General features: G+C 40.1%; 1 protein-coding gene across 10 annotated transcripts in view; it reads left to right on the forward strand.

Annotated features, from left to right (window-relative positions):
* Positions 1-237: 237 nt before the first annotated feature.
* The window catches only part of ADNP (activity dependent neuroprotector homeobox), a 32871-nt gene continuing 5200 nt past the window's right edge, over positions 238-27908 (forward strand). The window contains exons 1-8 of one of the 10 annotated variants that reach the window (XM_075720936.1): positions 238-287; positions 3084-3133; positions 5420-5542; positions 10583-10741; positions 12111-12156; positions 13332-13638; positions 25168-25280; positions 26822-26914. In XM_075720936.1, coding sequence (XP_075577051.1) covers positions 12118-12156; positions 13332-13638; positions 25168-25280; positions 26822-26914 — 552 coding nt within the window. In that variant the 5' untranslated portion in view covers positions 238-287; positions 3084-3133; positions 5420-5542; positions 10583-10741; positions 12111-12117. The other 9 variants (XM_075720935.1, XM_075720939.1, XM_075720937.1 and 6 more) reach the window with 9 other exon arrangements.

Raw genomic sequence — 27908 nt, forward strand, 5'->3', positions numbered from 1 at the left:
CCCCCCCCCCTTCCCGGAGCCCCACACCCCCCGCCCCGGGGACCGAGCCCAGTGAAGCCGCCGCCGCCGCCCCCGCCCCCCGGGACCCGCTCACCATAGGCCACCCCCCGCACACTGCCCCCCCGCCATCCAGCCCCCTTTGTCTCCCCCGCGCCGCCGCCGGCTCCGCTGCGCCCGCCCGCCCAGGGACCCGGGCGGCGCCAGGGAGGCAGCTCCGCGCACCCCCACCCCCAGCCAGCGGTGCCGGGGGAGCGCCCGCCCTCGCTGCTGAGGAGAGCCCCAGTCAGGTAGGTGTGTGCGCGAGTCCGCGGTCCGACCCGGGCGGGGGCAGCCCCCGCCCGCCCCCTCCCTCCTCCCTCCCTCCCTCCCTCCGCCCGCCGGTGCCGCGGCCCCCGGCAGCCCCGTCCCCCACCCCGGCGGCGGGGCGGGAGAGCCCCGCGCCCTGCCCGCTGCCGCCCTGCCCGCCGCGGCCGGGGGGGGGGCTGCGGAGTTGGCGGGCGGGCCCCCTCCCCCGGCCGCACACATGTTGAAGAGACTTCGCCGCCTCACGGAGGCCGGTTCCGCTCCGGCCGGCGGCGGGGACCGCTGCGCCGCCGGCTTCTGCCCGCGGCCCCGCGCGGGAGATGCGGTCCCGGCCGCCTCCCTTCCCCCTCCCGCTCGGGGGGGACCCCGCACGGACGCGTCCCGGGAGCGGCCGCGATGGCGAGGGCTGCGCCGGCGGCGAGGCGAGGTGAGCGGCGTGAGGAGGCGCCGAACGGGGCCGGCGCTGCCGCCGGGCGCGGGTCCCCGCTGGCGGCGCTGGGCGCTGGGGCGAGCTCGGGGAGCGGCGCCGGCTGCCGGGCGATGAATGGGCAGCGGCCTCCCTCCGGCGGCCGGGGCGGCTCTGCCTGCGGGGACAGGCGCGATCCGCGGCCGGCATCCCGCGCCGAGCACCGGCTGCAGGGTGCAGCGACGCTGGCTCGCCCGGCCCTCCTTTCCCTGCCCCGGGCTGCAGTCACCCGCGCCCGCTCCTCAGACAAAGGCGGGGACATCAAACCCTAAAGCCCCGCTCTGCCGCCGGGAGCCGCGGCCCCGTGTCACGCACCCCCTTGGCTCGGCGGCTGCAGCCCGGGGGCGGAGGAGGCGGGGTGGGGGGGAGAGGCGAGATTTCCAAAACAAGCGCCACGGCGTACGCCATGCTGGTGGTGCCCCCACGCCCCCCTTCCCGTTAAATCGGTGCCGTCGCTCCCGGTTTGCGGCCGTGGAAGGAAAACACCGGCCCCCACCCAAAATGCACCGCAGCCCAGCCGGCGGCGCGCAGCGGAGTGCGGGAGGCAGCCAGCAGGGGGCGCCCTCCCCGCGGCGGGCAGGGCTGCGGCGGGGGCGGGCGGGGGCGCGGCCGCAGCGCGACGGCGGGACCGGCCCCGCCACCGGACACGGGCACGGCCCGCTCACGGCCTCCTGGCTGCCGCCCCGCAGCCGGGCCCGCCCGGTGGGGGCCGCGGGCCGCGGCCGTGGCGGTGGGAGGGCGGTGCTGGGGCGGGCGGCGTGGCGAGGCCTGTACGCCAGGCCCTGCGGCGGGCGTTAGCCATGGTGTCAAAACTTGGTTGTGCCGTGTGGTGCCGTTTGCTTGATAAACTTGCATGGCTTTTTTTCACACGTTCCGAGCGCATGGCTGCAGCGGCAAAACTTGCAGCGGAGGCGTTGCTAAAGCATCGAGTGCTTTGTCTGGGGCCGCAGGCGAGAGCCCAGGTAGCTGGGCACTGACGTTTTGAGACCCTGCTTATTGGATGTATTTAAGCCATTTGGTAGGTGTGAAAGAGGTTTTCGTTCATTTTAGAGAAATTCCCTTTTTTTTTTTAAAGATTGTTTTCACTAGCTATTTGTTTTTACCGCTATTTTCTATTTCTGTCTGGAGGTACAAGGTGCATGTGAGCTAACGGAGACAGATGACTCCTACCTGTCAGGGTAGCATGGACCAACCTTAGGCGGCTCCTGCGTAGCACAGCCTGCATGTGCTGCAGGCCACCAGCGCCGTTTCCTCTCGCAGGCTCTCAGCTACTTGGAAAAACTTTCACCTGGGGACTCTGGTAACTGTAATAATTACAAGTTGCCATCCTTCTAGGTGAGAAAGATGGATCATCCTGTTTAAAAAACAGAAAAGCTTTTTTTTTTTTCTTTTAATAACAGCAAACCAAAGCTTGGTTCCTTTTTAGATGTGCATTTGCAGATGTTGGGCAGTAATTTGATATCAGCAGATCAACATCTACCATGGTATGTGTTGAAATCTTAAAACATCAAAAAGAGACAACAGAAGAGAAACATACTACTGTTAATAAAATTGCACTTGAGGCTGATGGGTTGTAACATGATTGTTACCTTTCCTGAAGATCATTACAGCAAAGACTTAAATAAACTTCAGTCAAAATAGAGATGTGCTTTTTGACACACAACAAATAACTTGTTCTCCTCCTGAAGTAGTACTAAGCTAAATGTTATTGTACTTTTTTTTTTTTAATAGTAAGCTGCCCTTTAATGAAATGAATATTTTTTCTTAATTAACTTTTAAAAATTACTTTTTGGTATCTAATAGAAATGAGATGCTTCCAGCGTTTGGGAACACTCTCTAAGATCATTGCAAACTGATATATTTTTAGTGCCCCATTATTAAAAAAAAAAAAAAATTTTTTTTAACTTGGAGTGATGGTCCATCAGACAGGTTTATAGAAAGCATCTCTTTAGGTTACTACTCCTTACTCTTGGAAATATATTGTGTGGAACTGCTAGAGCTTACAAGTTGTTAAGAGCTTGTCACATCACTTGTGTTAAGTTTTAGGAGGGAGATGGTGTTTGAATATGCAAAGGATGGGGAAGGTGAAAGGTGGCTGCCTTTGCCTGTAGGTAAGACAGACAAGTGGTGAACAGTGTCTGCTGCTCAGAATGCTTAGGAATGAAAAACCTTCACAGGAGAGGAACTTCTTGACTGTTTTGGAAAGTTCATGCCCTACAGCATTAAGCATTAGCTGCACAACAAAATGGCTAGGAAGACTGTATGTGCTCTTCAGGATGAGATGAATAACTTAATTTTTTTTCTGTATACGTAGGATAGAAGTTGCCAGTTGTCAGAAGATGCCCATTAGCATTTTCAGAATTGGTATGTGTCACTTACAGTGGTATATTACAACAGCATTTTAATTAAGCTTTAATAGTATAAAGTAGCATTTGTTAGGTACTTACCGACCTGAACTGTACAGTTACTGAATTCGGTATGAAGTTCTAGATGAATGCACGTACAGATTTTCTGTGGAAGGTAAGTTGCGCTTCTGACACTGCGGAGTGAATAATAGATGATTATTCCCAACCCACCTTTACCACTCCATAATAATAGTAAATATTGAAAGTAAACATTAAAATTTAAAGTAGCGTTCCTGGCATACAAAACCATATCGGGATCTTATCAGTAGTCAAAAGTTACACAGTCCAAATGGGTATTTTATAACTTTTTATTAAGATGGCAGCTGATTGGATTGATGTAAAGAAAGAAATTGGAACAAATGATTTTGTGGGAGCAAAGACAGTGCTCATGGGATAATGTATTTATTTTGAGGTGGCTACAAATAAGATTTAGTGGCTTGATAGGAAATTTATTGGGGTGGGGTTTTTTGGGGGTGGTTTGGTTTTGGGTTTGTTTGGGGGCTTTTTTTGTTTCCCCAGAAAGGGGAAGTTATATTTGCTCTGCTACTTGAAGTTGGTTTGAGAGACAAAATTTTATACATCAGGAATGAACAAAACAGTATCAGATACAACGAGGATCATAGGCTGAAGTCTGTAGGACATGGCTGCCAGGAGAGAGGCAGTGAACAGCTATAGGGCTGCGACTGATCAGCTGATTGGTGTGGTCCGCAGGTGTCATTCCATCTGCTTTATCTGCATGGGCAAAGATGGGCTACAAAGATGGGGTATTTTTCAAATTATTAGTTCAGCTGAGTTTGTATATTAATAATGCTATGTTTGCTGGGATTTTTTTTTTAAGATGCATGTAAGATGCTTGTTTAAAAAAAGGTAACAGCTGACTATGTTGGCCTGCATCTGAGCAAGCATTACAGTATTTTTTATTATGTTAAGATTGCTCTATGTTTAGATTTTATATATATAGATTTATAGAGTATGTTTTTTATTAATGTAACTGTAACAGTATAATTGTTAATATGGAGGTAGTCCTGGTCATATAAATAAATATGTTGATACAAGTGTGTGTTTCCTAACAATAGTATAAGCTATGGAGATGAGAATAAAAGGTACTGGTTTAAGGATAATGTAAATGTCTGTATATGCATTGGAAGAAAAAGAACTCCTGATTGTTAATTTAATTTAAAAAAAACCAAACAAACTATAACCTTCTGTATATGTAGGAGGTTTGTTTTGACTCACCTGACGCATTTGGGGAAGAATGCCCTTGCTTTCCTAGTCAGGATGGCCAAATTCACCTGCTCATTGTGAGTTTTCAGGAAACACTTAGATCTGGTATAAAAACCAAGTACATGTTCTAGATCTGAATAAAGACATTTTTAGAGAGGGTGTAACTCTTGTCTACCTGAGGGCCATATGCCTCAAGAAAAAACCCTACATTGTTCAGAGCTTCACTACAGCTAGCTGATGTTGAAAGGCAAACATGAGGCTCAAATTTAGTGTCTCGCTCTTATTTCACAGTAGTGCTTTTGAATGCGTATGGCAGTTGATGGTTTTGAATAAGAGTGGAATAAATACCATTTTTTCTGCAGTGAGTCACTTTCAGTTACCACCGTTTATATCCTTACTTCTTTTTTAAGGTGGCATGAAAGCCAATTTGAATGAAAAGTGATACCGGTTGTTGGGTCCTAAAGCTGTGTATTTGACTCTGAACGCATCACACCTGCAGGTTCTTGGCTATCCAGATCATGTAGCAGAATGTTTCATTTAAAATTGCTTCTCAAGTTGTATCTAGAACAATTTACAAGAAATAGAAACTAAGTAACTGTGCAAACAGCCTGAAGTAAGACACTTCAGCTCATCCAGTCATTCAAATGTAGGAAAAGGGCATGCTCTCAAGTCTGGCCCCACTGTTTGATGGTTCTTCCCTACCCGCAGCTCCTCTCCTCTCTTTCAGGCCTCAGCCTGCAGGCCTTCTTTCTTTCACCCCTTTTTACCTCTTCTGCGTATTGCTTTCTGATGCGACTCTGGATCTGATAGTTCTTTGCTTGTGCTGCAGCTGGGCCAAAGAAGTTGTTAGTGGTGCAGATTCATAGCAGCAACAGTAAGGGGGCAAAATGTCTCTTGAAACCTCAGTAGGCAAAATAGTTGTCTTAAAATGCTTTTTCCCCCCTAAAAAGTTAAACTTAAGTTTGTGATCTTTTTTGTTTGTTTGTTTTGTTTCCCCATTCCTGCTGCTGCTGCTATGAAGCCTTTTGAATATCGAAGGTTCCTGAGTCAGACTGAAGACAGCAGTAGCTGAGGTGGATTAACGCTGGAATGTAGTCAGGGATTGGAACACTTGGGAGCTATGCTTAGACAGAAAGGGAAAGAGGTAAGAAACGTGAAGTGGTAAGACTGATTTTAAGCTCTTGTTTACAGACTTCACCCAATCATGTAATGCCAGTATTTGTGCATAGCGTGTGTGAAAGTGGTAAGGCAAAGGAAAAATCAATTAGCATCAGCCTACTTTACCAATTGTTTTTACACTTTAAATACTCAGATGCTAGCCAGTTGGCGAGATCCCTTCAACATCTAATATATCTACTATCTGAGAAAGCATGTATTGGCAGGGTTTTGGATGAGCTTGTAAAAGTATTTGTATGCTCTCTTTTGTTTCGTTGATTTGTTCTGCCACTTATACCAGCATGCAAACGATGCATTTTACTAGTTAGGACACACTAAGGGATGCAGTTTCACTGTTGGTTTAAATACATCTGTGTCTGTGCTGCCACTGGAAGGGGTGGTACGAGCCACGCTTCCTGCCACCTTACTTGTACCAGTCCTAGCACTTCTGTCTGGGGGAGCGAAGGAACTGCTCTGCCTGGAAAACTCCTTTTCAGTTGGATCAGGTCTCTGCTCTGGCTGCTGACACAGCGGTGATGTCAGGAAAACGCGACACAGAGAAGACAGGACTACCATTTTCACTTGCAGTCTAATCCCACTGCAGTTTCACAATCAGTGTAATCCAATCATAAACTGTGTGTGATTACACGCTTTACTCTTGCACATTTTACAGAGACTTCTGTGCCGCTTTGTTTAATTATCCAAATGTTTTTGTGAGCTTTGGATTGAAAATTTCAAGAGGATGCTTGATTTAATTTAAATAGTAACTGCTAATTCATGAAACATGCTTATATTTCCAAAATAATTTTTATTCTGGGATTGTTCATGCTTAGCTACAATCTAGATGAGGATTGTTTTGGAATTGTAGAGCATATTCATGCAGCCTTTTTTCCTGGTCACTGCAGTGTAGACATCGTGGTGTAAGCAAATAATATCCTTCGTGCTTCAATGATCTGCAGTCTCGATTTCAAATTTCAGAAAGATGTGAAGGCTTTATTACATTTCAAACTGAAATTTTTAAGAATAGCCCTAAACAAGGGAGTCTATCATATTGAGTATGTATATTACATATTGATTTCACTGCACATATGTGGATGCGTATAAACGTTTATCTTTTGAGATCTTGAACAGTCACAAAAGATATTATTTAAGATGGCAGTGGGTGTGTAAGCCTACTTCTCAAGCTGCTAATGCCTCTAATTTAAAATTTCCTATACGCTGAAGTATAGCATGCCCTAGAGAATGGATGCAATTTAAAACTGCTTTTCAGAATGCAGTAGGGATTGCCAGAATTGATGTGTGTTTTATCATGTGTGTTCAAAAGATCCTTCTTTAGAAAACATTCAAATGTAGCTAACAGCATCCTATGACATACTTCAGCCTATGTCATCAAAATAAGAAAACCTAACAGAAATTCCCAGCAGAGGGTAGGGTAGCAGATTATTCATCAAGAATAGAAAATAAAGAGTTGTGGTTCCCAGAGCAATAGAAATTTGGTCATTTTCTATTTTATATTGGGGCATAGAAATTACACAGTGTACAGAACTTTTACTACTAAACAAAAGTTGATAAGGAAATAGTTAATTTCCTTTCAGTTTTGCAGTTAGTGTACACACCCACCAGATGGAGCTTCTGGCACCAGTGGAAAATTCCAGAAATCGAGCAAGAATAAGAAGTGTGTGAATGACTTAGAAGATTCCTGTCCGCTGGACTGCAGAAGACTTTTTTTTTTAACCTTTAAATAAAAAATGAATGGAGAGTGAGACATATCAGCCGTACTGTTTCCTTTCACTAGAACTGTCTTTCATAGAAGGTTTTCCTCCGATGGGAAGTTGGAATTCTTAGTGCAAGAGTCCCCAAGCTGAAGCCAGACAGTAAGCTCCAAAAAAAAAAAGAAAAAAGAGTTAAAACAGAGTTTCATAAGCCCTTGCTGAAAATTGCATATAACTGCTGAAACAGCATGTTAAGGTTTTTAGCCTAAGACTTTCCTACAGAGGATTTTCAGTGGGGGTTTTTCAGTACCACAGTTTAGATGGACTTCTCTCCTCTCCTGAAGGAATATTTACACAGGATGTCCAGAGAAGTGGTGTGAAATGGTCCTTTTTGTTTGACACACAACTTGAAATTTTTTGGAGGTAGCCCATTTAATCTCTGAAGTGATTTAAAAATATTTTTTAAATTCTTTTTTTGACAAAGGGACTCTTAAGAAATTTGACTGTGAGAGGGAGCTGGCGTGGTTCCATGTGCACAGCACTGCAGAAGTTTTACAATGCTTTGACCAGGTAGCAAAATACATTTGTTGATTTCCTTCACTTGCAATAATCTTAGTTTTAAAACAACATGTCAGGTTTTCCCAGAGGGTTTGATTTGGGTTTTCTGTTCGCTTTAGATCTATTCTAATGTGCCTAGTCCTGTTTTGGATATAGACTCAAGTTAAAGGACCTTGGATACAGACACAAGTTAAAGGGCTCGGGGGCTTCTGCTCGCTGATGTGCTAGCTTAAGCCTGAATTTAAGTGCTGGGTCTAACATGGCAGCTGCACACACAGTTACCTAGCTGGAGTTGAGAGGTGTGTGTTAGAAGTTAGCTGGAGACCATCACATTACATGGGCAGAAGCTTGGCGTTGCAGATGGTTGAGCTGATAAGGCTGAGGAGGTGCGCTCTGTTTAAAATGTTGCCATGAGAATAGCGCGCGTGCTGTTACAAAACAGCCTCCATCCTAGGATTATAGCGGACTTGAAAAATGAGCCCTTAGTTGTCTGGCATTTCAGATGTGCTGTTAAACTGCAAATCTCATTACCTTCACAGGAGATGTGGGTGCACAGCCCTCTGAAAACTAGGCCAGCAATGCTTAAATAAGGAGGAAAGAGGAGAGTCCAGCAGCAGAAGAAAGTGAAAATGCTTAATGTGAGACAGTGATTGAGGTGTTGGGAGTAGACGCTATATTCGCTCAGTGCAGGGAGGGGAGATATTTAATTGCAACTCTTACCTTTGCAAAGAACTTTTCGGTAGTTCTCAGTTCTTCCAACTTCTCTGTTCTCCCTGATGGTTCTGCTCCTGGTGTTTTTGATTTGCTTGTTCTTCCCTGAGATACCTTTCTGCTTCCTGACTCTCGCTCTTCTGTGCTCAGCTGTCCTGGAATTGTCCGGTCCCCGAGTCCCAGCCTCCACCTTGCTGCAGGGCCAGGCCATCATTGTCCTCATGTGCATGTAGAGTATTATACGCCATCATATTGTATGGCATCGTTTAACCTGCATACGTGAGGAGGCTGCTTTTCCATTGCTGTGGGAACCATAGGTTAATGGTCTTGCGTATTTTTCTTGTATTTTAAGAGATTTCACTCAATGTTGCACTAACAGCCGCCTTTGCAAATCTATTTCATGGCTGGCTTTTTAGAGCATGCTGTTAAATGCAGTTAGCTGGGCAAATCATTAAAAGAAGGCCTTATTTTAAATGCACGTGGAATAGGGAGATAAGAAGCACAGCATCAAGAAACAAACAGTCTTACTTAATTTCATCCAGGAACATAGAGCTGCTGTCAGCTCTGATATATGCTAGTATGTTACGCTGTTATATGTAAACCAAGAACTCCTTCAACTAGCTAAAATACTAGCAAAATAAGGGCTGAAATAAAAGAATTTTGGATTATATAAAGTCAGAAAAATGCCAGCTGCTTGGTGATTCTCGTCAGCAACACAATGCAGGGAAAAGATACTCAGTCTTCGGGAGGCCCCGTATGGGATGAAGCACTTCCCTGTGCTCAGTATGCACATCTTCAGACTGGTACACTAATTGTCTCCGATCGGCTCTCAAGGCTGATCGGTTCTCATCCAGAAGCATGCTTTCTGCAGTGAGGATTCGGTGGGAGAGAGGTAATTTGGACTTGATAGAGACACAGGGGCATAAATTCTACTTTCCAGTTAGAAAATAATCCAGTATGAAACAAAGTAACCCATCATCCTTACCTATTTGAAGATATGGCTAGTGCTCTTGTTAAAGCACATATGCAATATTCAGTTTTGCCTCTATGTGAAGTATTTTAAGAATTTTGTCTTTTTAAATTTCTTGGAACATTTAAATATCTTCTGTTGAAACCATACTTGCTGAAGAAAAGCAATCAGTACTTTAAGCTGTGGATGTTCTGTCTGAATAATCAACAGAGATTGAAATCTCATCATTTTAAACAGTAAAACCCCTTATTACTTGGAAAGTTAAATGACTCAACAAATTTTGCTTTTATAAACTTTAGATTTGGTTGTTCCAGACTTCGTGATACTAATGTTATGTCTTGTGTTTCCAGTCTGTTCAAGACTGAGTTTCTGTCCATGGGTGATGTGAGTTGAAGAGGGATCAGTCTTCCTACAGAAGCAAAATCATTTACATGCCATTACCCAAAATGGTTTACTTCGCATCTTCCTCCTAGCAGCATTGCAACTGAAAATTTTAATCTGAATACTTCCCAAATGAATGTATGTCCCTAGGGTTGTGGCTGACAGCTATGTCACCTGTTTGATCTCCCACAGTCCTGTAATTTAAAGTGGGACTGTGTTTGTATGGGAACCTTCTAGGAAAAACTAGCCGTACAAGGAAGTGCTGTTGGTATTTTACTAAGTGTACCTCATCTATACAGGGTGCAGCTATGCTGCTGGTGCTCGTAGCTCAGATGAGGTATAAACTGAGGTCCTAACCACTTCAGTCAAGAGGCTGTATGAAGTGTGAACAGGAGTGTTTGTCTCTGTATCCTGCTGGATTTCTGAATTGGGTAACTTAATTGAAATCTGAGCACCAAAATATTCCTCAGGTAGCATCACCCAGCGGAATCTGTTTAAGCCACAAACCTGCTAAAACTTCCTGCAGCACTGTTAACTTGCTGGAGTGCACTCTACAGTAGCTCCATGTCAGTAAAGGTACCGTAAATGTGGTTTATAATTAGCTTTGGAGTCCTTCGCAATGAAACGTACGTTATAAATGTAAGTTTGCCCTTATTACATTTCTTATCTCTTGTCTTTAACGCTTTGTTTTGTACAGCAGGATATGATCCTTCTTCTATGTCCGGGCTTTGGCCTCACACAGTAGGTGTAATATAATCGCTGAGGTGGGCGTTCTGGAAGGAGAATTATTTTTGGAGGCTTTTGCATGAAACTTGTCCAATGAGTCTGAGACGCCCAAGCACCATTAATTTTGGAGGTAAATGCCTCATAATATGTACTGAATAGATTGGGAAGAGTTAAGATTTCATTTGGCAAAGTACGGGCAAAAAATAGTTGAAAGGATAGTTCTGACTGTTTACTTCTGATGTTTGGACATTTTGATCTTAAAGGAACACCAACTTGAAGTCTAGAAAAATTGGGGGGGTGGAGGGATTTGAGCTTAATCAGTCTGGCAGCTTCACTGCATATTAATTCGTTTCCTGGTTTAAAAATTTTCACCCTCTTTTGGTTTATTAAAACCAACAGAGGCAAAAGGGAAAGATGATTTTGACTGCAAGAGAAATGACCAGACTGCCTGAAGTACTCTCTCATGCTGAAACAAACTGGGGAAAAACCTGTGACTTGTGATAAGGAAATTCAAAGATACATAATTTAAGTTGGATGTCCCTTTAAGTTATTCCTTGGAATCTGACATTTCTTATTTGAATCTCAATTAAAATGTTTAATTTTGGAAATTCAACTGAAATGTTTTTTTTATTAAGATATTTTCTATCATTTGTCTATCAGTTGGTTTATCAAAGTGGGCTGGGATATGCATAAAAGGAGGGGAGGGAGGCATATTGTAGTTAACAACAATGAAAAGATAAAGCTAAAGCGGGGGAAACAATGACAGAACAAAAACAACAAAAAAAAAAACAAATGAAAGAAAATATAACAGTCCCAAAAGAATTTTTTAAAAATGACCAATTTTCAATGTCAGTACTTGCCTTGGGTGGGGGGGGAGGGGGAGACAATCATTTGCATGAAATATGATTTACTTTAATATGCTATTGTTATTGGAATAAAATCAGGTTACTGATAAAATGATAAAGATAATGTACATTTAAAAAGTTAGTAAGTTAAGTTTGTAAGTAAGTAAGTTAAGTTTGCAACAACAGTAATGTAGTACTGGCACACAGCCGATAGAGAAATTAAAACTATTTTAAAGATTTACAGTGTCTGGGTTGCACTGATGATGTTGATCCTGGGTTGTCATTGCTTTCTGATTTTAATGATAACTGTTACTGAGAAATATTTAAAAACAGGCTGTCTAGCAGAGAGCTATCCTACACTATTTAATGAAGTAATTCTTAGCATAATCTGAATTTTATGCACTAACTTGTTACCAAACTGCATGCATTTTTGATTATGCTGTTTCACTCTGCTGCAGCCCTTCCCTTTTAGTATTATTATGGATATTAAGAAATTTGGGGTTGAATTATTGGAATGAAAACCATGGGATCATGATACATACCTAACAAAGGCAATGGACTAGAGTAGCGGGTTTAAGTGTGCGGGGGGTAATATTATGTAGGGAAAAGGAACAGCTTTTAGAATAAGGGTTTGAAACATTGCTTTTTCTGTAGGAAAAAGATGGAGTATTGCATGCTGGGAACAAGTGCTTTCCATAAGGTAGCTAAATTTTAAAAGTACATTTGTTTCATTTTGTTTTAGGCTTTGCTTAAGTATTCTAATCTAGTAATTTTGTCCTTTCTGCAGTTTTCATTTTGATTAGACCTCTGCAAAACTCTCTTCTAAACAAAAATTCAAAACCAAACAAAAACTCCCAAACCTGGGCCACAACTGCAGTTTGACATTTCAGAAATGTTGCTCAATGTGTACAGAGGAGTATTTAAAGGATATTAGCAATAGTATAAATTCTTTCTGTGGTCTGTTTTGTTTTTCATTATTTCAAAATTGCAGATATTAACACCAGTAAATTTAAAGATGTGAATGTGTTGGATGACTACAGAGAAATGACTAGAAGTAAAACAATTTGTTAAAAGGTAGTCTTCATTGACACCTCTTTAAAAACAAAACAAAAAGCAAAACAACAAAACCAAAAAGCCCCACTCATCGAGAATGCTGTCGGCAGAAACTCCAAGTAAATAGTCACATTCTTTTTTCCTTTGTTCTTGTGACTAGCAAGACATAACATACTTGGAGGAAGTTTGAGTAGATGAGTCAGGACTTATTTCATTAACTGCAGTTAAATGTTTTGGCCAGGTTTCCCAAGGAAACAAAGCTTATACAATTTTTCAGATTGTGGCTTCTCTCCTAATCCCCGCTCCCTCCTCCCAGCCAAGAGAAAAGTTGGCCGTTTTCAACCAAATTTGGTAGAGATGGAGGTCTGAAAAGATAAATAAGCACCTTTAAGTTTCATTAAATGTGGATCTCCAGTAAGAGAAGAAACTAAGGTTTGAACATTCCCGAGTTTCCTTCACAACTCTCCTACCAGCCTGTTCCTTCAACTGGATGTGGCAATGCCAAGTGGCTGCTAAAAACTCTGTGGGAAGAGTTGTAAGGGGCAGGGGAAAGAAATTATATTGCTTAGGCCTGGGATTTTAGGGGGTTGACTTTACATGTGCACCAGCTGCAGAGGTGCCAGTTAGGTGGTGTGCCTGGAGCTGAACATAGCAACTTGCCTGTCGTTATCTAATGTGGAGCTAGCAGAGGGTTATGAAGGAAAGAGAAGCAGTAAATTATCTTGGCTTAGTATTTGAAGTATTCAGCTCCAAATGAGAGTTGTTGGTGCCTGACTGAGTGCATGTATAGTGTATTATTCCATGGATACGATATTATTACAGGTACAGCAGCAGCTCATGATGCCCCGTAAAGCTTTTCTTTCCCAGAAAGAAAAGCAGGCTCGTGCCAGGGAAAGGGATATGTTAAAAAAGAGGAGGAGGCGACAAGACTATCTCAAAAGAAGCGTGGAGCCGCAGAAAAATGCAGAAACAATAAAATGGCACAGGGATGATGAGAAGAGGAGAGAAAATGAGCAAGTTAAGGACAAAGATATCAAGAAGCGGTGGAGACAGGATGAGAGAGAACGACGAAAGAATGTGGACGCTATGAATTGGCGCAGGGAAGATGAGAAGAGGGAAAATGAGCGAGGTAAGGACCAAGAAGGCCAAGAACCAGCAAAGAAAAGGATGAGGAGGAGAGGGGGAAAGAGCGACGAAAGGACGGACCTTTTGAAGCAGAGGGATGATGAGGGGGAGAGGGGAAAAGAGAGAGTAAGAACAGTTCCGTTTTATAAGCATGTGCAGAAATAACAAAGTATTAGTATCTCTTAGTTTCAAATTTATAGGAAATCTGTTTTAATGAACTATAGTTCTTACACACCTAATCATTTCAATAGGACAAGAGTGGTGTGAGTATAGATGTATACAAACTCAAAGTCACAATGGGATAGAAGAGGCTGGGTTTACACATTGCTTATGAAATTCTGTTTCGCACACATGCTCACACCTAATATTTTCTTCAACAGTACAGTTGATAACGCTGTGTTTCAGATCACCAAAAAGTTCAGGTTTTCTCAGTCTTTATAATATGAGTAAATGAGAGCATTGGGAAAGGAAGGGTCAACCAAACGTGCTCATAAGAGAAGGTGAAACTGATGTTCTATTCTTTTCTTTTTAATAATGTGCCCAAGAGATAGCTGTAACTGCATCCCCAGTTTTATTCTGAGGTAAATTATTTAACAAAAGTTGTATGGAAATGTAAATTTCACAGAATGCTTTTAAGAAGCAGTCAGTTCAAGATGCACATTTCTGTGTCATTAGATCTAAGACGTTGGCATCAAATCGGCTGGCATCACATTTGATTTAATAAATTCAGCCAACACCTTGGCATCAAATTTGAAAAACTGACAAACAGTAGATATTTACATTACAGTAGGAAGACTCCTTCTAAAGTTGCATTTTTATTAAATTTTATATAGCATTTTTCTATCTGGAGTTGCAAAATGTTGGGGTTTTTTTTGCAGTTGCCCTAAAACATTAGTTGTAGGCTTATGAACCAGCAATAGATTTATACCGGCTGAGAGTCTAGTCCTTTGGAAGTGCTTCTTGTCTGATTTAGAAATGTGAGCCCTTAGAGTAAAAGGGGTGGTGCCTTTGCACACATGATGGCAGTTTGCTCCCTGCCTTTCCAGCTGGGATGTTGCAGCCCTTCCTGGAAGACTGGGCTTCTTTGCCTGCAGGGCCTTCACAGTAAACACTGGGGAGAAGGGCCTCTCACACTTAATCTTAGGTGAAATAGTGCCTCTTCAAAACAGTACTAAAGAACTAGCTATCCAGGAATGAGAAACTGATTCAGTTGTCTGCATCTTTTGGATTTTCTGTATTTAATGTATATTTGTTTTAGGATTAAAGTTCTACACTTTTTTTTTAACTCCATAAAAGTGCTTTGGCACCCCTGTTTTGACTGATCAGTTATGATGAGGCAGCCTGGAAGGCCATAGCCATAATAACAAAGAGAAGAGTTGTGTAATTAATAAGACTACTAATTCCTGCGTGGCTGTGTACTGAATGTAGCTGAATAATTTTATTCCTCAACAAAACCAAAATGGTTAAGGTAATGAATATACATAAAGGTTGTCTTCTAAGTGCTGATCCTTTCATTCGAGCCAAAAAATAAACTTAGTGTGTAAGGGGTAGGGTGAGGGGTTGCTTATTATGAGTAACTTTATATATTTCATTGTGAGGGGAAAATGCTCTCAAAATGAGTTACCAGCTTTCCACCTCTGTGTTCCTGTGAGGTTTTCATTGTAGGCCTGGGAATCATCAGCTAGTAAAATAAATTGTATGTCAAGAAAATTGATAAGTGCGTGTGAAAAAAAAAAACAACCCAAAACTTCCAGGAGCCTCATTTTTATTTCTGTAACCTTTTTCTCTCTTCTTTGTTCCTAATTTTCACTCAATACTCACTAGGAAATTTTAATTTTGTAGTTTTTCTTTTCTTGGTTGACTGCTTCTTCTAACTGTTCTCAGCTCTGTGAACTTAGATAAACTTAGAACTATGTTCATAAAATTCCCAAAGGAAATAAATGGAATAGCCAGATAGCTACTTTCCAATTATTCCTCTAGTATCATTAGCGATGTTGACATCATACTTTTCTCATATGGAAAAAAAAAAAAGTAAAAATTTAAAAAATCAGGTATTCCACTGGCTTGGTTCCGCCAGTGGGCAGGTACTTCCGAAGAATCAGTGGCCATTGTAAAGAGCATTAGGATACCTAGCCTACTCCTGCAGGTTTGAGATGCCTGAATAAGAATTACACGCACTAGGGGCTAGGGTTTTTTTTTGTTTATAGCTTTTGGGGGTTCCATAGCTGTGTTTTAATTGCCATTTCACAGTGATGCTTTTCACAGACCTTGTCGAGTGAAGACATCTTCCTCAATGAAATGTTTAGGGTTGCCTACAATTCTCTGCTTGCTAGTCATGGAAGGCGAATTCCTAATGGTACAAACTGACACTGTGGTAGTAAGGAAATGGTGTAATTTTCAGTTAAGCATGAAGAGAAGAAAACCTAGAGTAGGTTTGCTAGAAGACCTAGACTGGTGATGTCTTGGTTCCTTTACACAGCAAGATTTTCCTCCAGATTATTTCTTTAGGACTTTAAACTATTTCTGGATGAAACCCACCATTTTACTAACAAGACTGTGACATTAGAAATATATTATACTTGCTGCTTGTTAGAGCTGTAACAATGCTCAAACGTGAAACAAGCATAGTAAGTACTTTGAATAATGTTGTCCAAAAATGAAAATAACATGATGAGGCAGATTTTGAATATTTGCTGAAGATTTTAGTTGATAGAAAAAGGCTGTCTTGTTCTGAAACTGATGCATCTTTCCCAGAATCAGAATAGCGTTGTTACCTTGTGGGTGCTTTGAAGCTGTGCAGTAGAAGATCCTCTGTTTCATTGTTCTAGATAACGTTGGCAGAGCTGAAACAGTCTAACATTGTTACCTGATGGTATCAAAGGTAGCAGGCTGCAAGGCAGCTCTCCTCATGAGGTCCAAAATACAAAAGACCCAGTGGAGAACTAAGTTTCTAGTTACACTAAAATGGAAAGAGTTTTGGGGGTCTAAAGACAGGTGGAAGCTTTCTCTTTTTTATCACCTCTGATAATTTGACTGATACAGTTTTTTTTGCTGGTTTTCTCTCTTGTGTTCCTTATCCTCTCTCTCCTGGGTGCATACCTTCCTGTAAGGTCATAGTTCTCAATTTGTGAATACAGTGTATTGTGTATGAGAGCAGCATGTCCCTCATAAGGGAGGACTGTTTGCACTGAGAAAAATATGTAGCATAAGAAAACGCTAACTGTTGCAATATAGAACTGTAAAACAGGCATGCAGTATTGTATTTTACATGAATTAATTTTCCAAATAATTGCACAGTAATCCTTTTTTAACTCATCTTTTGACTCGGTTTTCTAGGTGGTTCCAGTCCCTTGGTAACTGATGTGTTAAAGGGCTGAACTGCATGGCCGTGTTAACTTGAAGTGCTTGAAACTGGTACAGTGAGGATAGTTTATTTTTATTAAATGCTAAAAGTGGTTTAAAAATCACTTAGAGTAGCATAACAGGAGGATGTGTCAGACTTCACATTCTGGATGTTTTTAGAATAGTGACTACAATTGTTTTTCCATCTGCAATCTGAAGTGCTAGTAAGAGTAGCAAGTTGGAGCGAGGTAATTTTGAGTTGAAAGTCACTGCAAGTCTATCTAAATGCTAAAACCTGTGTTAAAAAAAAAAAGTGATATGTTGAGGAATTTGGAGTTTGTTGAAACTTCTCTGTGACTATGCGGTGGTTAATTTTTGGGCTAAACCTTGTTTTTCCTTTCTGCTTTTTCATCATGCCATAAAAATTAGAAGTCTTGATTTCCTGTGTCTTTGGAACTGTTAAATTCCTACAACTAAGCAGAAATTTTCTCAAGTAATGGGTTTGTCCCTCCTGTTCACTTGCATTATGTTTTTTCCTGAATATTGTTCACACTAGTGCTCCTGAGAGCATTTCAAGGTGCTACACACTTTTTTCACCTACGAGTATTTTCTTCTACCAGCTATGGCTAACGAGGTTAGAAAACTGAGTAGAGAGAAAAAACTCTTTGCTGTGAAGCAATACTAACCTTGAAGTGAGGTCCCTTTCTTACTGCATCAGTGAAGCCGAGTTCTTTGAAAACACTGAAGAAGCCTTTGATTTTAAACAAATGAGGCACAATGTTGTTGCCTCCATTGGCCTGCAGTTTTAGTTGCTTCCTAAAACTTGGACATAATTATTAATTTAAATCAATCTGCCTATATTATGTCCTGGCCCATTCTATTGAGTGAACAGAACTGCTGGTTCCTGTAGAATTCTCAAACTTCAGAAGTCTTTGTACTCATTTCATGCCTTAATTTTGAGTTTGTAAGATGCACATATCAGAACTGCACTTCAGATTAAATCCTTCCTTCCTGGGACTCTTACAGCCTGTTAAAAGCCAAAGACAGTGCTTCAGTTCTCCCAAGCACAATGCCGTGTACACACTTTGAGTTCTGTGAAGTCTCAACTGTTGTTCCTCTACTTACCTTGCAAATACTCCTTGCTTTTTCACAAAACCTTCCCTCCTGCTCCCCCTTCAGATTTTTGGATGAAGATTTGAGAGTTCTTCATTCAGGCCTTTTTGTTAACATATGTGCGCTAGCTAGGAAACTTGTCTTAGCTTTATGTTCATGCTTTGCATAGTGGCTGATACCCATAGCAGTGAAATAGTACTGCATGAAGTTTGTCTAAAACGGGTCTTTGCATTTCCAAAACGAGACTGTGAAATGAAAACTGAAGTACAGTGTTTCTAATTCAGTAATGATATTTTGCTCTTTTATAGCTTGTCTGTTCTCCTTACATTTGCCTACTGAGTTATTCTAGGAATCAGTACCTGGCTGTAGACTAGACCTTTTTCTTAGGTACTGCATAAATACAGAGCAAAAGAAGGTTCCAAATTATTTCTTGCACAGTTAGTCTGCTTGTTTTACCATTATTTTGTGACTGGTGCAGTCTGACATTCTGTGTGCAAGCACACTAAACATGAATGAGATCATCTTATTAAATCAGTCTAATTTTTCAGAATTTCTTGTAACTAGGTTAGTAATCCATTTTCTTAGGTACCTGAAGACATTGTTGCTCTTGGGTTTATGTAATCACTTCAGTGTAGATTGATGTGTAATTCAACTTACAAAAAAGGCCTTCCCAGTGTATTTGCAGGTGGGACCCAAGTCTGGAAGTAGGAAACAGAAAGGCAGACACAAACTTAATTCTTACTGTGTTTGTTGAATCATGAATTTGAAAATAAGTGGTTGATTTAGAGGCAGATCTTATTATTTCTGTTACTTAATGAGGATAAAAAAATGCTCAGGTTTCTCTGTAGAAATATTTTTGTTGAACATATATGTGATTGTCTTATTTTTCTGTGAATGTGTGTACAGATGCACATTCCCTTACAAAGAAAAGTTCTATGATGTGCTAAATATCTAGGACTTGTGCAGGAATGAATAGGATAGAGTAGAACCATACAGGAAAATAACAAAAATCAGTTATGCCTTGGCTACTATAAAACAGAATATATGAAAATACAGGATGTCTCGCTAACTAGAATCCTGGGCTGGAATTGTCATTGATTGAGTGGTATCATCTCAGGATAAATTAATTCCTCCTTCATTTAAAAAAAAAAAAGCTGCTGAGCTCCTCTTGAAAGCTACTTTGAGAGCTCAGAGAGAAGTTCTGGTTTGAGCCTATAATATTAGATAAGTAGCAGTTCCTTAACTGTCAGGAATTGGTAACTGATAGATGTGTAAAGCTTGAGCTGCTTGTGCCTTTTATTTGTCTTCACTGAAGTGCAGAGTATTTAAGACTGTTCACTTTTGGCATTTCAGTAGAAAAGCAGGAGAAACAGCATTCAAGTAAACTATTTTACAGAAGGATCAGTTGATCTGTGACCCTTTATTATGGCCATCCTTCCCTGGGGGGATGTTGCATGTAGCAGTAGCTGCAGTGCCAGATTAAAGCACTAGTGGGTTTTGTCAGTAGTAGATGCTGCATTCCGTAGTATTGTGTTCTGTTAAAATAATGACTTGGATCTAAGCTTCAGAGCAGGAAGCAGCAGCCCTGACAGTGAAGGAGAGGTGTTCCAGGTGTCCTCCCTTAAACATCACTTTTGGTCAGGTCAAGGATACCTAATTTCAAGAATAGCATTAATGTCTAAATGGCGATTTGAGACGCTTAATCACAACTGTTTTAATGTCCACATTCAAGGATGAGCCAGCAGTGTGTTGTGTATATTGCAACTGCAATTTGAGTTTCTTGCTGTAAATAGAAATGGAGATGCTCAATGCTCTTTTTGTAGTCACAAACTGGTAAAAATACCAGACTGTATCTGGCTCTCCACTAATTATGATTAAATGGTGAAGAAACATCCTAAAAAAAATGAACTGTATTTGCTTAAGGATGAGGTTTTTGTTAAGATTAGGTGAGTTGGATTCAGCTCTCAAGCAGAATTTGCGAACTAAAGTTGATCTTCGGTTTTCAGATGTGAAGATCTAATTATATCCTCTATTATGATGTGTTGTGATAGGAAGATCTTGATAATTTCTTATCTTTAAGACTTGACTGTGAGGCAGGCAAAAGGGCAGTGGTAAGAAGATGGTGCAGATAGAACAGAGATCTTGTTTTCAGGCAGTCCTAAATAATTTGCTTGCTTTATCACTTGAGTTTATATATATATCATGGTATATTTGGCATGTCTAGGTATATTAGACATAGTAATTAAGAGAAAGCATTTGATTCTTTTGGTGAAGAAATTGTTAGTAGTGTTTTGTGCTAAAATAAACTATTTGTTAATAAGCATTATTTTGAGACTTGTGGCTGACTTTCAAGTTTAGAAGTGATTATTGCCTAAAGACAAACTTTGTACTGACTCTTGCTTTGTCATGAGAAAAAAAAAAAAAAAGGTTTCTTTACAAGCAAAATGAGTGGGGACTTTGGTTTTAAACAAAACAGCACAGCCTGCTAGAAGGTTTAAAATTTAATGTTTGATATTAAGAACTTGGGTTATTCTGGCATAAAATTACTAGGACATTATCACCTTGGATTTGAAGTTCACTTGAAAATATTCATTCAAATCCTGAACATGCTTGACTATGTTGCTTCATATAATTTTTGTTGAAAAAATCGAGCATACAGGTAGCTATGAAGAAGCTACTGAAAGCATTACTGAACCAATGCAATACAGTGAGAGCAATGCTTATTCAGTTGCCTTTAGAGAAAAGCAATTAGTGGAGCCATGATTAATTTCTTGGCTACATTAATATTTTTCACTCTGGCTCTATGAACTGCAGCAGCAAGAACTTTTAACAAATGGATGTTCTTGACTTTAAAAAAAAAAAAAAAATTATTCTGTGCTTTGAAAGCAAACTTGTGTTATGTTATTGTAGCTTAGTGTTCAGAGCCGTACTTCCCAATTCTGTTTAGGGAAGAGAGGGAATAGAATGTTATGGAAGCATATTTTCTTTCCACTTTGTGATCTGTGTTTAAGGGTATAACTCCACTCTGTGCACTATGTGGTATTTTTTGTTTTCCTATTAATGCAGTTCTAGTATCACACAAGTCAGATCTGATTTAACTCATGAAAAAGTGATGGTGGGCTCACCATTGAAAGCTATTTTGTAGTGACTGGCCTGAGGAGAAGAAAGTGCAGGCTGGAGTTGCTTTTTCCACCTGGAAATATTAAGCTTTGCTTACTACTTCAACTACAGATCAAAAATAGAGAAAATGCTACTGCTTGGGAATTGCAAATAGGACACAACCTTACTAAACCATTTGCATTAATCAATAGACTAATTAGGAGTGGAAATTCTTAGGCAACAGCATTGTTCCCATTAGTCTTTACCATCTTTTAAACTAATTTGTTACTAATACTTCACAAAATTGGCACTGCTGATCCTCAGCCCTGTTGTTAAATATTTTCAGTTACTATTCATGTCTTTAAAATGGGCCGGGCTCAACTTTAAGCTATGTTAGATGTTGTTTTTACAATTGAAGCAAAATTGCAACCTTCAAATAATATTTTTAGTCAAGGAGATTTTTAGTTCGATTTGCTGAAGTAACTAAACTAATTATAATATTGCCCTGAAATATGTAAATGTACTCTTTGTGGTCTTTGTTTTTTTAATACAACAATGTCTGAATACAAATTCCTGTTTGCAAGGTAAATATCCATTACAAAAGCTTTTCCACCATTTATGTGCTTATACTTTGTCATAAATGGTATTATTTTTATTTTACTTCATCCAAAAGCATGTTAAGTAATAGTACAAATAACAGGATATAGCCTCTGCCCAGAGGTGCTTACACAGTAAAACTGATACCGCAGTATGGGCAAGGACGGGTAGAAAAGCAGGGCAGAACTTGGCACAGTCTGTAGTTACTTAATCAAAGCCTAATACACAGCACAGTTATAAAAACTTACGTATGTTGAAAGTGTTTTCTTAAACTTTTCTTCAATGTGTGTCTTTAGAAATAGCTCTTAATATAAGAAAGAGGAAAGGATAAAGGAACTGTAAGCTTGAATGCAGGTTTTGATAAAATAACTGATTTGCCTGAGTCAGTTTTCAAAGTAACAAGAAGTTAGAAACTCAGATTCAAACCTTATTTCCTAGGCCTTTATGAGGATTAAAAATAATTCACTGGGCAGGAGCGAGTAGTGTTCTGAAAGGATGACATGAATCACTCTAATTACTTCAATGATCACATTCACTCTTGCATAGAGAGGGAGAGTGTCTTAGGCCTGGATATTGTTTATAATTGCAGATATTTGATTATGAAAGAGTACAGATGAGAATGGATACAGCATAAAAAAAGAGCAGTTCATGATTTCCCATACAAAGTCATTAGAGGCTTTAGAGTGAATAACTGGGAAGAGAGAGGAGTTTACTGCTCTGATCTATTTAATCCTTGCCTTCTCTGAGGTGGCAAAGAATGCCTGCAGAAGTGCTCTTCATAGCTTGATCAGCGTTCGTATCACGAGACTTGTAAGTGAATCTACCTATAAGGTATTTCACTAGAATGCTACCGCTTCATATTTTAAAGTGGGTTTGAATTTCCCTAAAATGAAGGGTGCCAGATAAGATATAGAACATAGCTACTTTTCATATGAACTTAATTCTAAATTTTTTCCAATTCTCATCCTTTTCTCTGAGACTAGAGTTAGCTGAAATACCTCTACAGTCACATAAATTAATAATTTGCATTTCGAGTTTTGCATGTGAAGAAATCAAGATGGTTTTGATTACACTACATTCTCTTAACAAGTGTTACTTGGAGGAAATTAATACAGAACATTGAAATACAGAACACTGAAATATTTTTTTTCTGGCCTACGTTGTTTGAAAATTACTGTCATTACTCACTTTGCATGATGTGTCTAAGTAACTTCATTATTGCAAATACTGTAACTGAGTAATTTGGAATCCCTGAGATTTACAGACAAAGTCTAAATGTTTTTGGGTGGAGGGTTTTTTTTTTCCCCCTTTGGTTTCCTAGTTTTCATATAAGGGTGTTAAAATGACGCTATATTTGCTTCTGGTAATCTGTGACAGTGGCCAGCCTGATACAAGTACCAAAATCCTTAATGATCAGAGTGGCTTTGGTACTTCTGAAAGTTTTCCTGTAGATCTTTAAAGAAACTCAGGCTTGTTTCCACTTAGTTTCTAATTTATAGTTCTGATATGAATCCTAAATGTCTTGATACCTTTCTGCTCTTACCCAGGAGCGATTTCTGAATTCATTGAAGAGACTAGAGCCGAGCAACATGTGCTAGCAGCACTACTTGTAGATTGTGGAACTGATTGAAGTGGTTTGTATTAGCACTGTTACATGCAGGACTTGTCAGTTTTGTTTATTTTTGAAACTAAACAGTGTTGGTGGGAATCATGGAATAGTAAGTTGTTAGTGACTGTCTTAAAGCATTACCCGGTAAAAGTTGGTAGGATATGAAAATAAAAAGGGTAGTGTGTAAACAGACAACTAATACTTTAAGGAACGTGCATGATGGTGCATATAGAAGGGTTGGTTTTGATCAGAGAGACGCTCTTGTAGCCACAACCCATATCCTTTGTACTTTGAGGAAATTTCTTAGTAAGCTCTTTGTAGCTTAGCAATTGCCCTTGATCTCATGATGAAAGGGGAGAATTTTTGTGTAACTCAGATATTTAATGGCTGCAAACTTCTGTTAACTCTGCATTCTAGGCTTCTGCTTGAAAGTGTTAAAAAATACTTTCAAGCTTCTAACAAAAAGAAAGTCCACTTCTAGTTGATGTAGGTAGTCGTTGGCCCTACAGTGAATTAATTTGTTGATACAAGTCAAACCTTTTATTGTTCAAACAAAGCAACATTTCTGAATTCGCTCACGGAAATACTAATGATCAAAAATGCAGCTTTTATCTTCTGGGGTGATACTCTTTATGTAAAAGGCATGGTACCATTAAAACCTAGGGAACAAGGTAACAACTCTGACACTTTCTTGCTATTTAAGAAGCTTCCTCCCCTTTTCTTTGAGAAAAAACTACCTTTTTATTGCTGGCTCCACCCCCTCTCACTTCCAAAATAACTGTACGTTGTCAGGGACTTCCACGTTTCTGCCATTTTGCACCTTCTTAAAGTGCAGATGACTTGATGATGATGGTTCTGTAGCTGAGCAAGCGCTTCCTGTAAGGATAGCAGCATGCAGACTGAGAACTCCTGCATACACAAAATAAGACTAGTTATTAGCGTTTGGAAGAATTCTTAGTGGTAATGGTTGAATCTGGGAATCCACATATCTTAAAATTTTAGACTTTATTTTAGCTGGATAGCCCCAGTCATTAACAGTTTAATTGGAATTAGCTATCTCTGTGTGAGGAACTGAAAGGGAGGGTTGTCTTGTAGGCTGAAAATATCCAGCTACACTTAGAGGTGTTAAGCCATCTCCTGTACTTTTTCCAGTGATTTATATCTCTGAAGGGCTCTAACCAAGATTTCAGGTCCCATCCTAATAAAAGAAGAATGCTAAACAGCTTGTCAGCCATTTAAAGCTATAAATACAGTAAATGGAAGAAACAGTATTAATTTCTTCTCCTACCTACAGTTGAATGCAAGAAGCATTTCTCACTGAAGAGATACTATTAAATCTGTTACAAGACTGACACAAACCTTGAAGTTCAACTTACCAATTTTCAAATCAGTTAGGATGCCTATCTATGCACAAAAGATAGATCGAGTTTTTTAAGTATTTCAGCATAGGGTGTAAACTTCATGTAAATACAAACACTTTAAAAAAAGAATTATGTCCAGATGCAGCTGATTACTTCTGCAATAGTTGTTACATCAGTTTGTTGGTTTTTTTAAGTGCTCTCTTAAGTTTGTCAATATTCTAGCTTTATGGCCAGCCTAATTTAAGAACAAATCAGACAGAAAATGTGGTAGTTTCTTAGTTAATGGTACAGCTCTGATACTGAGTTATGTGGGTAGAATGAGACAGAAAATTACTAATAATTGAAAGTGCAACACTCTGTCAGACAAAACACATTTGACTTAAACCTTTTCTCTTACTTTCTTTTTCAATAGAAACTATGTTCCAACTTCCTGTCAACAACCTTGGCAGTTTAAGAAAGGCCCGGAAAACTGTGAAAAAAATACTTAGTGACATTGGTTTGGAATACTGTAAAGAACATATAGAAGTAAGTATGATACCTCCCAAGTGTTGTAGTTAAGAGTTAAAATGCTCCGAAGTTAGTGGGACTGTGAGGTCTTTGGTGTATGACATGTTTTTTTTTTTTTAGACCTTTTTCACAAAATGTTAAATTTTTACTGTGAATTTTGAAGGAATCCCGTATATCCTGTTCCCACACCATACTGCTCTGTTCTCATCAGCTTCTGAGAATGATTCTGGGATTCCATTTGAGCCTTGTTGCTCAGGTGTTTGCTACCCCTGTATTGCTTTTTAAGTTCTACACAAAGTAGGACTTCATTAATAACTTGAGCTAAAAATGTACCTGCAAACACTTCTTAGAAAGTTTAGTGGAGACAAGATACACTTCAGGCTATATGTGACTGACTGGACATACATTGAAGGTAGGTTGTCATTTGTTTTTGTTGGATTCTTAAAAATAGCATTTGCTAACTGACCATTTAGGAATGAAGCAAGAACTAGGTGCGGTATAGGATGTTCTTGGGGGACAGAAGATGGTTCTGAGGTTTTCATGAAGTGTTTGTCAGTGCTAACAGCAGGTCAAGGTAAAGAATCACTTCTGTACCTGTGTTAGTTCCTAGAAGGGAAGGGTGTTTGTGCTACTCTTCTGGACAAACTTCATAACTATCGTCTCAAAAGTGCAGCTTTCTCTCCTGAACACTAACTTCGGTACTGTCAACTCACACACTTTAACTCTTTAGAGTACTCAGCAAATTATGACCTGTTTGCTTTGGCTCTTCTGTTAGTGTCTCTTTAAAGAGTATTTAAGTGAGATGTTTAAGAGAAAGAAATGCCAGTCCTTCCTGCTTGGAAAATTTTTGGAGCAAGTATGATTTTTAAGGGTAAAATTCTGAACTGGGACAATATTACTTTCAGTATTCATTTCAGTGGAAATACTATTTTTGAGTCCTTATGTGCTGCTGACTTATATACCAAAGATGAAATGCCAGAGTATTTCATAAGATTTTTTTTTTTCTTTAAATAGGAATTGGGCTACTTGGACGTATTGTACATGTAGTCAAACTTTTAAAACTTTTATCTGGATTCTTGTGTGAAATTAAAGTAATTAAAAAAAAACAAAAAACAACCAAACCCAACACCACCACGCCCCCCCCCCCCCCCCCCCCCAAAAAAAAAACAGCCAACCAAAAAAACCCAAAATGCCAAACAAACATCAAAGTTATGGTAAAGCATCTGTATGATCTTAAATGTTTAGCACGAGCTCAGGAATACTTTTCTCCATGACTGCTTTTGAAAAGGGGGCAGGTATGTGATTACAGCCTTGGGTTAATTAGGAGGATGATTATTGAAAATAGTTCTTCAGGTGTTTTATGATATAGAGACTGTTCACAACTCTTCACCTCCAAAGAGGTGCATCTTAAATACCCGTGCTTCCTTGAATGAATAATATCTACTATTTGCCAGCAGCACTTGAGAGGACTGCATGGATGCTTACAAGAGTTGCTTCAGGGAGCAGGTGGTCTTTGGTTTTGATTCTCTGTACTCTCTTCCCATCTTCCCCTTCTCCAGGATTTTAAGCAGTTTGAACCTAATGACTTTTATTTGAAAAACACTACATGGGAAGATGTAGGATTGTGGGACCCATCGCTTACAAAAAATCAGGTTGGTAATAGTTTATGTTGACACATCTGATTCTGAAGATGGTTTATACTAAAGGGCATTTCACAAACACGCGAAGAGCTTTTCCTGCAGTTTTACCCATTGATCTTCATTTGTCGTCAGTTTAAGGGACAGCAAAAAGCTGGGGGTTTTGTTTGTTTGTTTTAAAGTAATAATCCTGCTCTTTAGCTTAGTGGTATGGATAGCCAAATACTGGAGAATTGATTGGTCGAGAAATCTTACTCGCCCTTTGACAACTGTGTATTAGGACCCCGTCTGTTTTCAAGCTTAGCACAATTTCATCATCGTTCCAGTCAAAAGATCAACAATTTTATACAGTTCGTGATAAGTTTTTTACCTTTCCTTAAATGTTTCATTATCTGTTTTCATCATTTCAGAAAAAGTTTAAATGAACACATCTAACTGCTGCTCTCCCCACTACTGTTGTAGCTCTGTTAGCTGTCTGCCACATCTGAAGATTCTTATAATCTGACTGTGTCTGAGATTTGGTTTAGGCATATATAGTTCTATACAGCAGAATGAAGTGACAGTGGAAGTCTTACTTTCTAGATGTTTCTGAGCCAGTAATAAAGGAAATGTGAATTGAGCTAGAAGTGGAGGGAGGAAATAATACTCGATTCCGATTAAACACATTTAAGGCAAGTCATGTGCAGTGCAGTAGCCTCTACCGATGGTACAATATAGAGTGATACCAGCACTGACAGAACAGCGAGAAGGTGAGAAATCTCTCTACAAAATAAGCCCTCTTTTAGCATCTGAAAGATCAGGTATTGCTCTTACAGGAAATGGGAACCTGTATTCTGATGGATTCCTAGTGGAGTGTTAATCTAAAAATGTCCCTTTATTATTGTGTTCCATACAATATATTGATGTTGTCCTTTTTCCTAGCTAATGCCAGAATAAAAATTGTAATTTAAAAGGAGACAGATTTTGTTTAGTTTGTTTTGTTGTATCTTGTCTCCAGCCTACCAGATGT

The sequence above is a fragment of the Pelecanus crispus genome, chromosome 14 (genome assembly GCF_030463565.1).
Source record: "Pelecanus crispus isolate bPelCri1 chromosome 14, bPelCri1.pri, whole genome shotgun sequence".
Taxonomy (NCBI): Eukaryota; Metazoa; Chordata; class Aves; order Pelecaniformes; family Pelecanidae; genus Pelecanus; species Pelecanus crispus.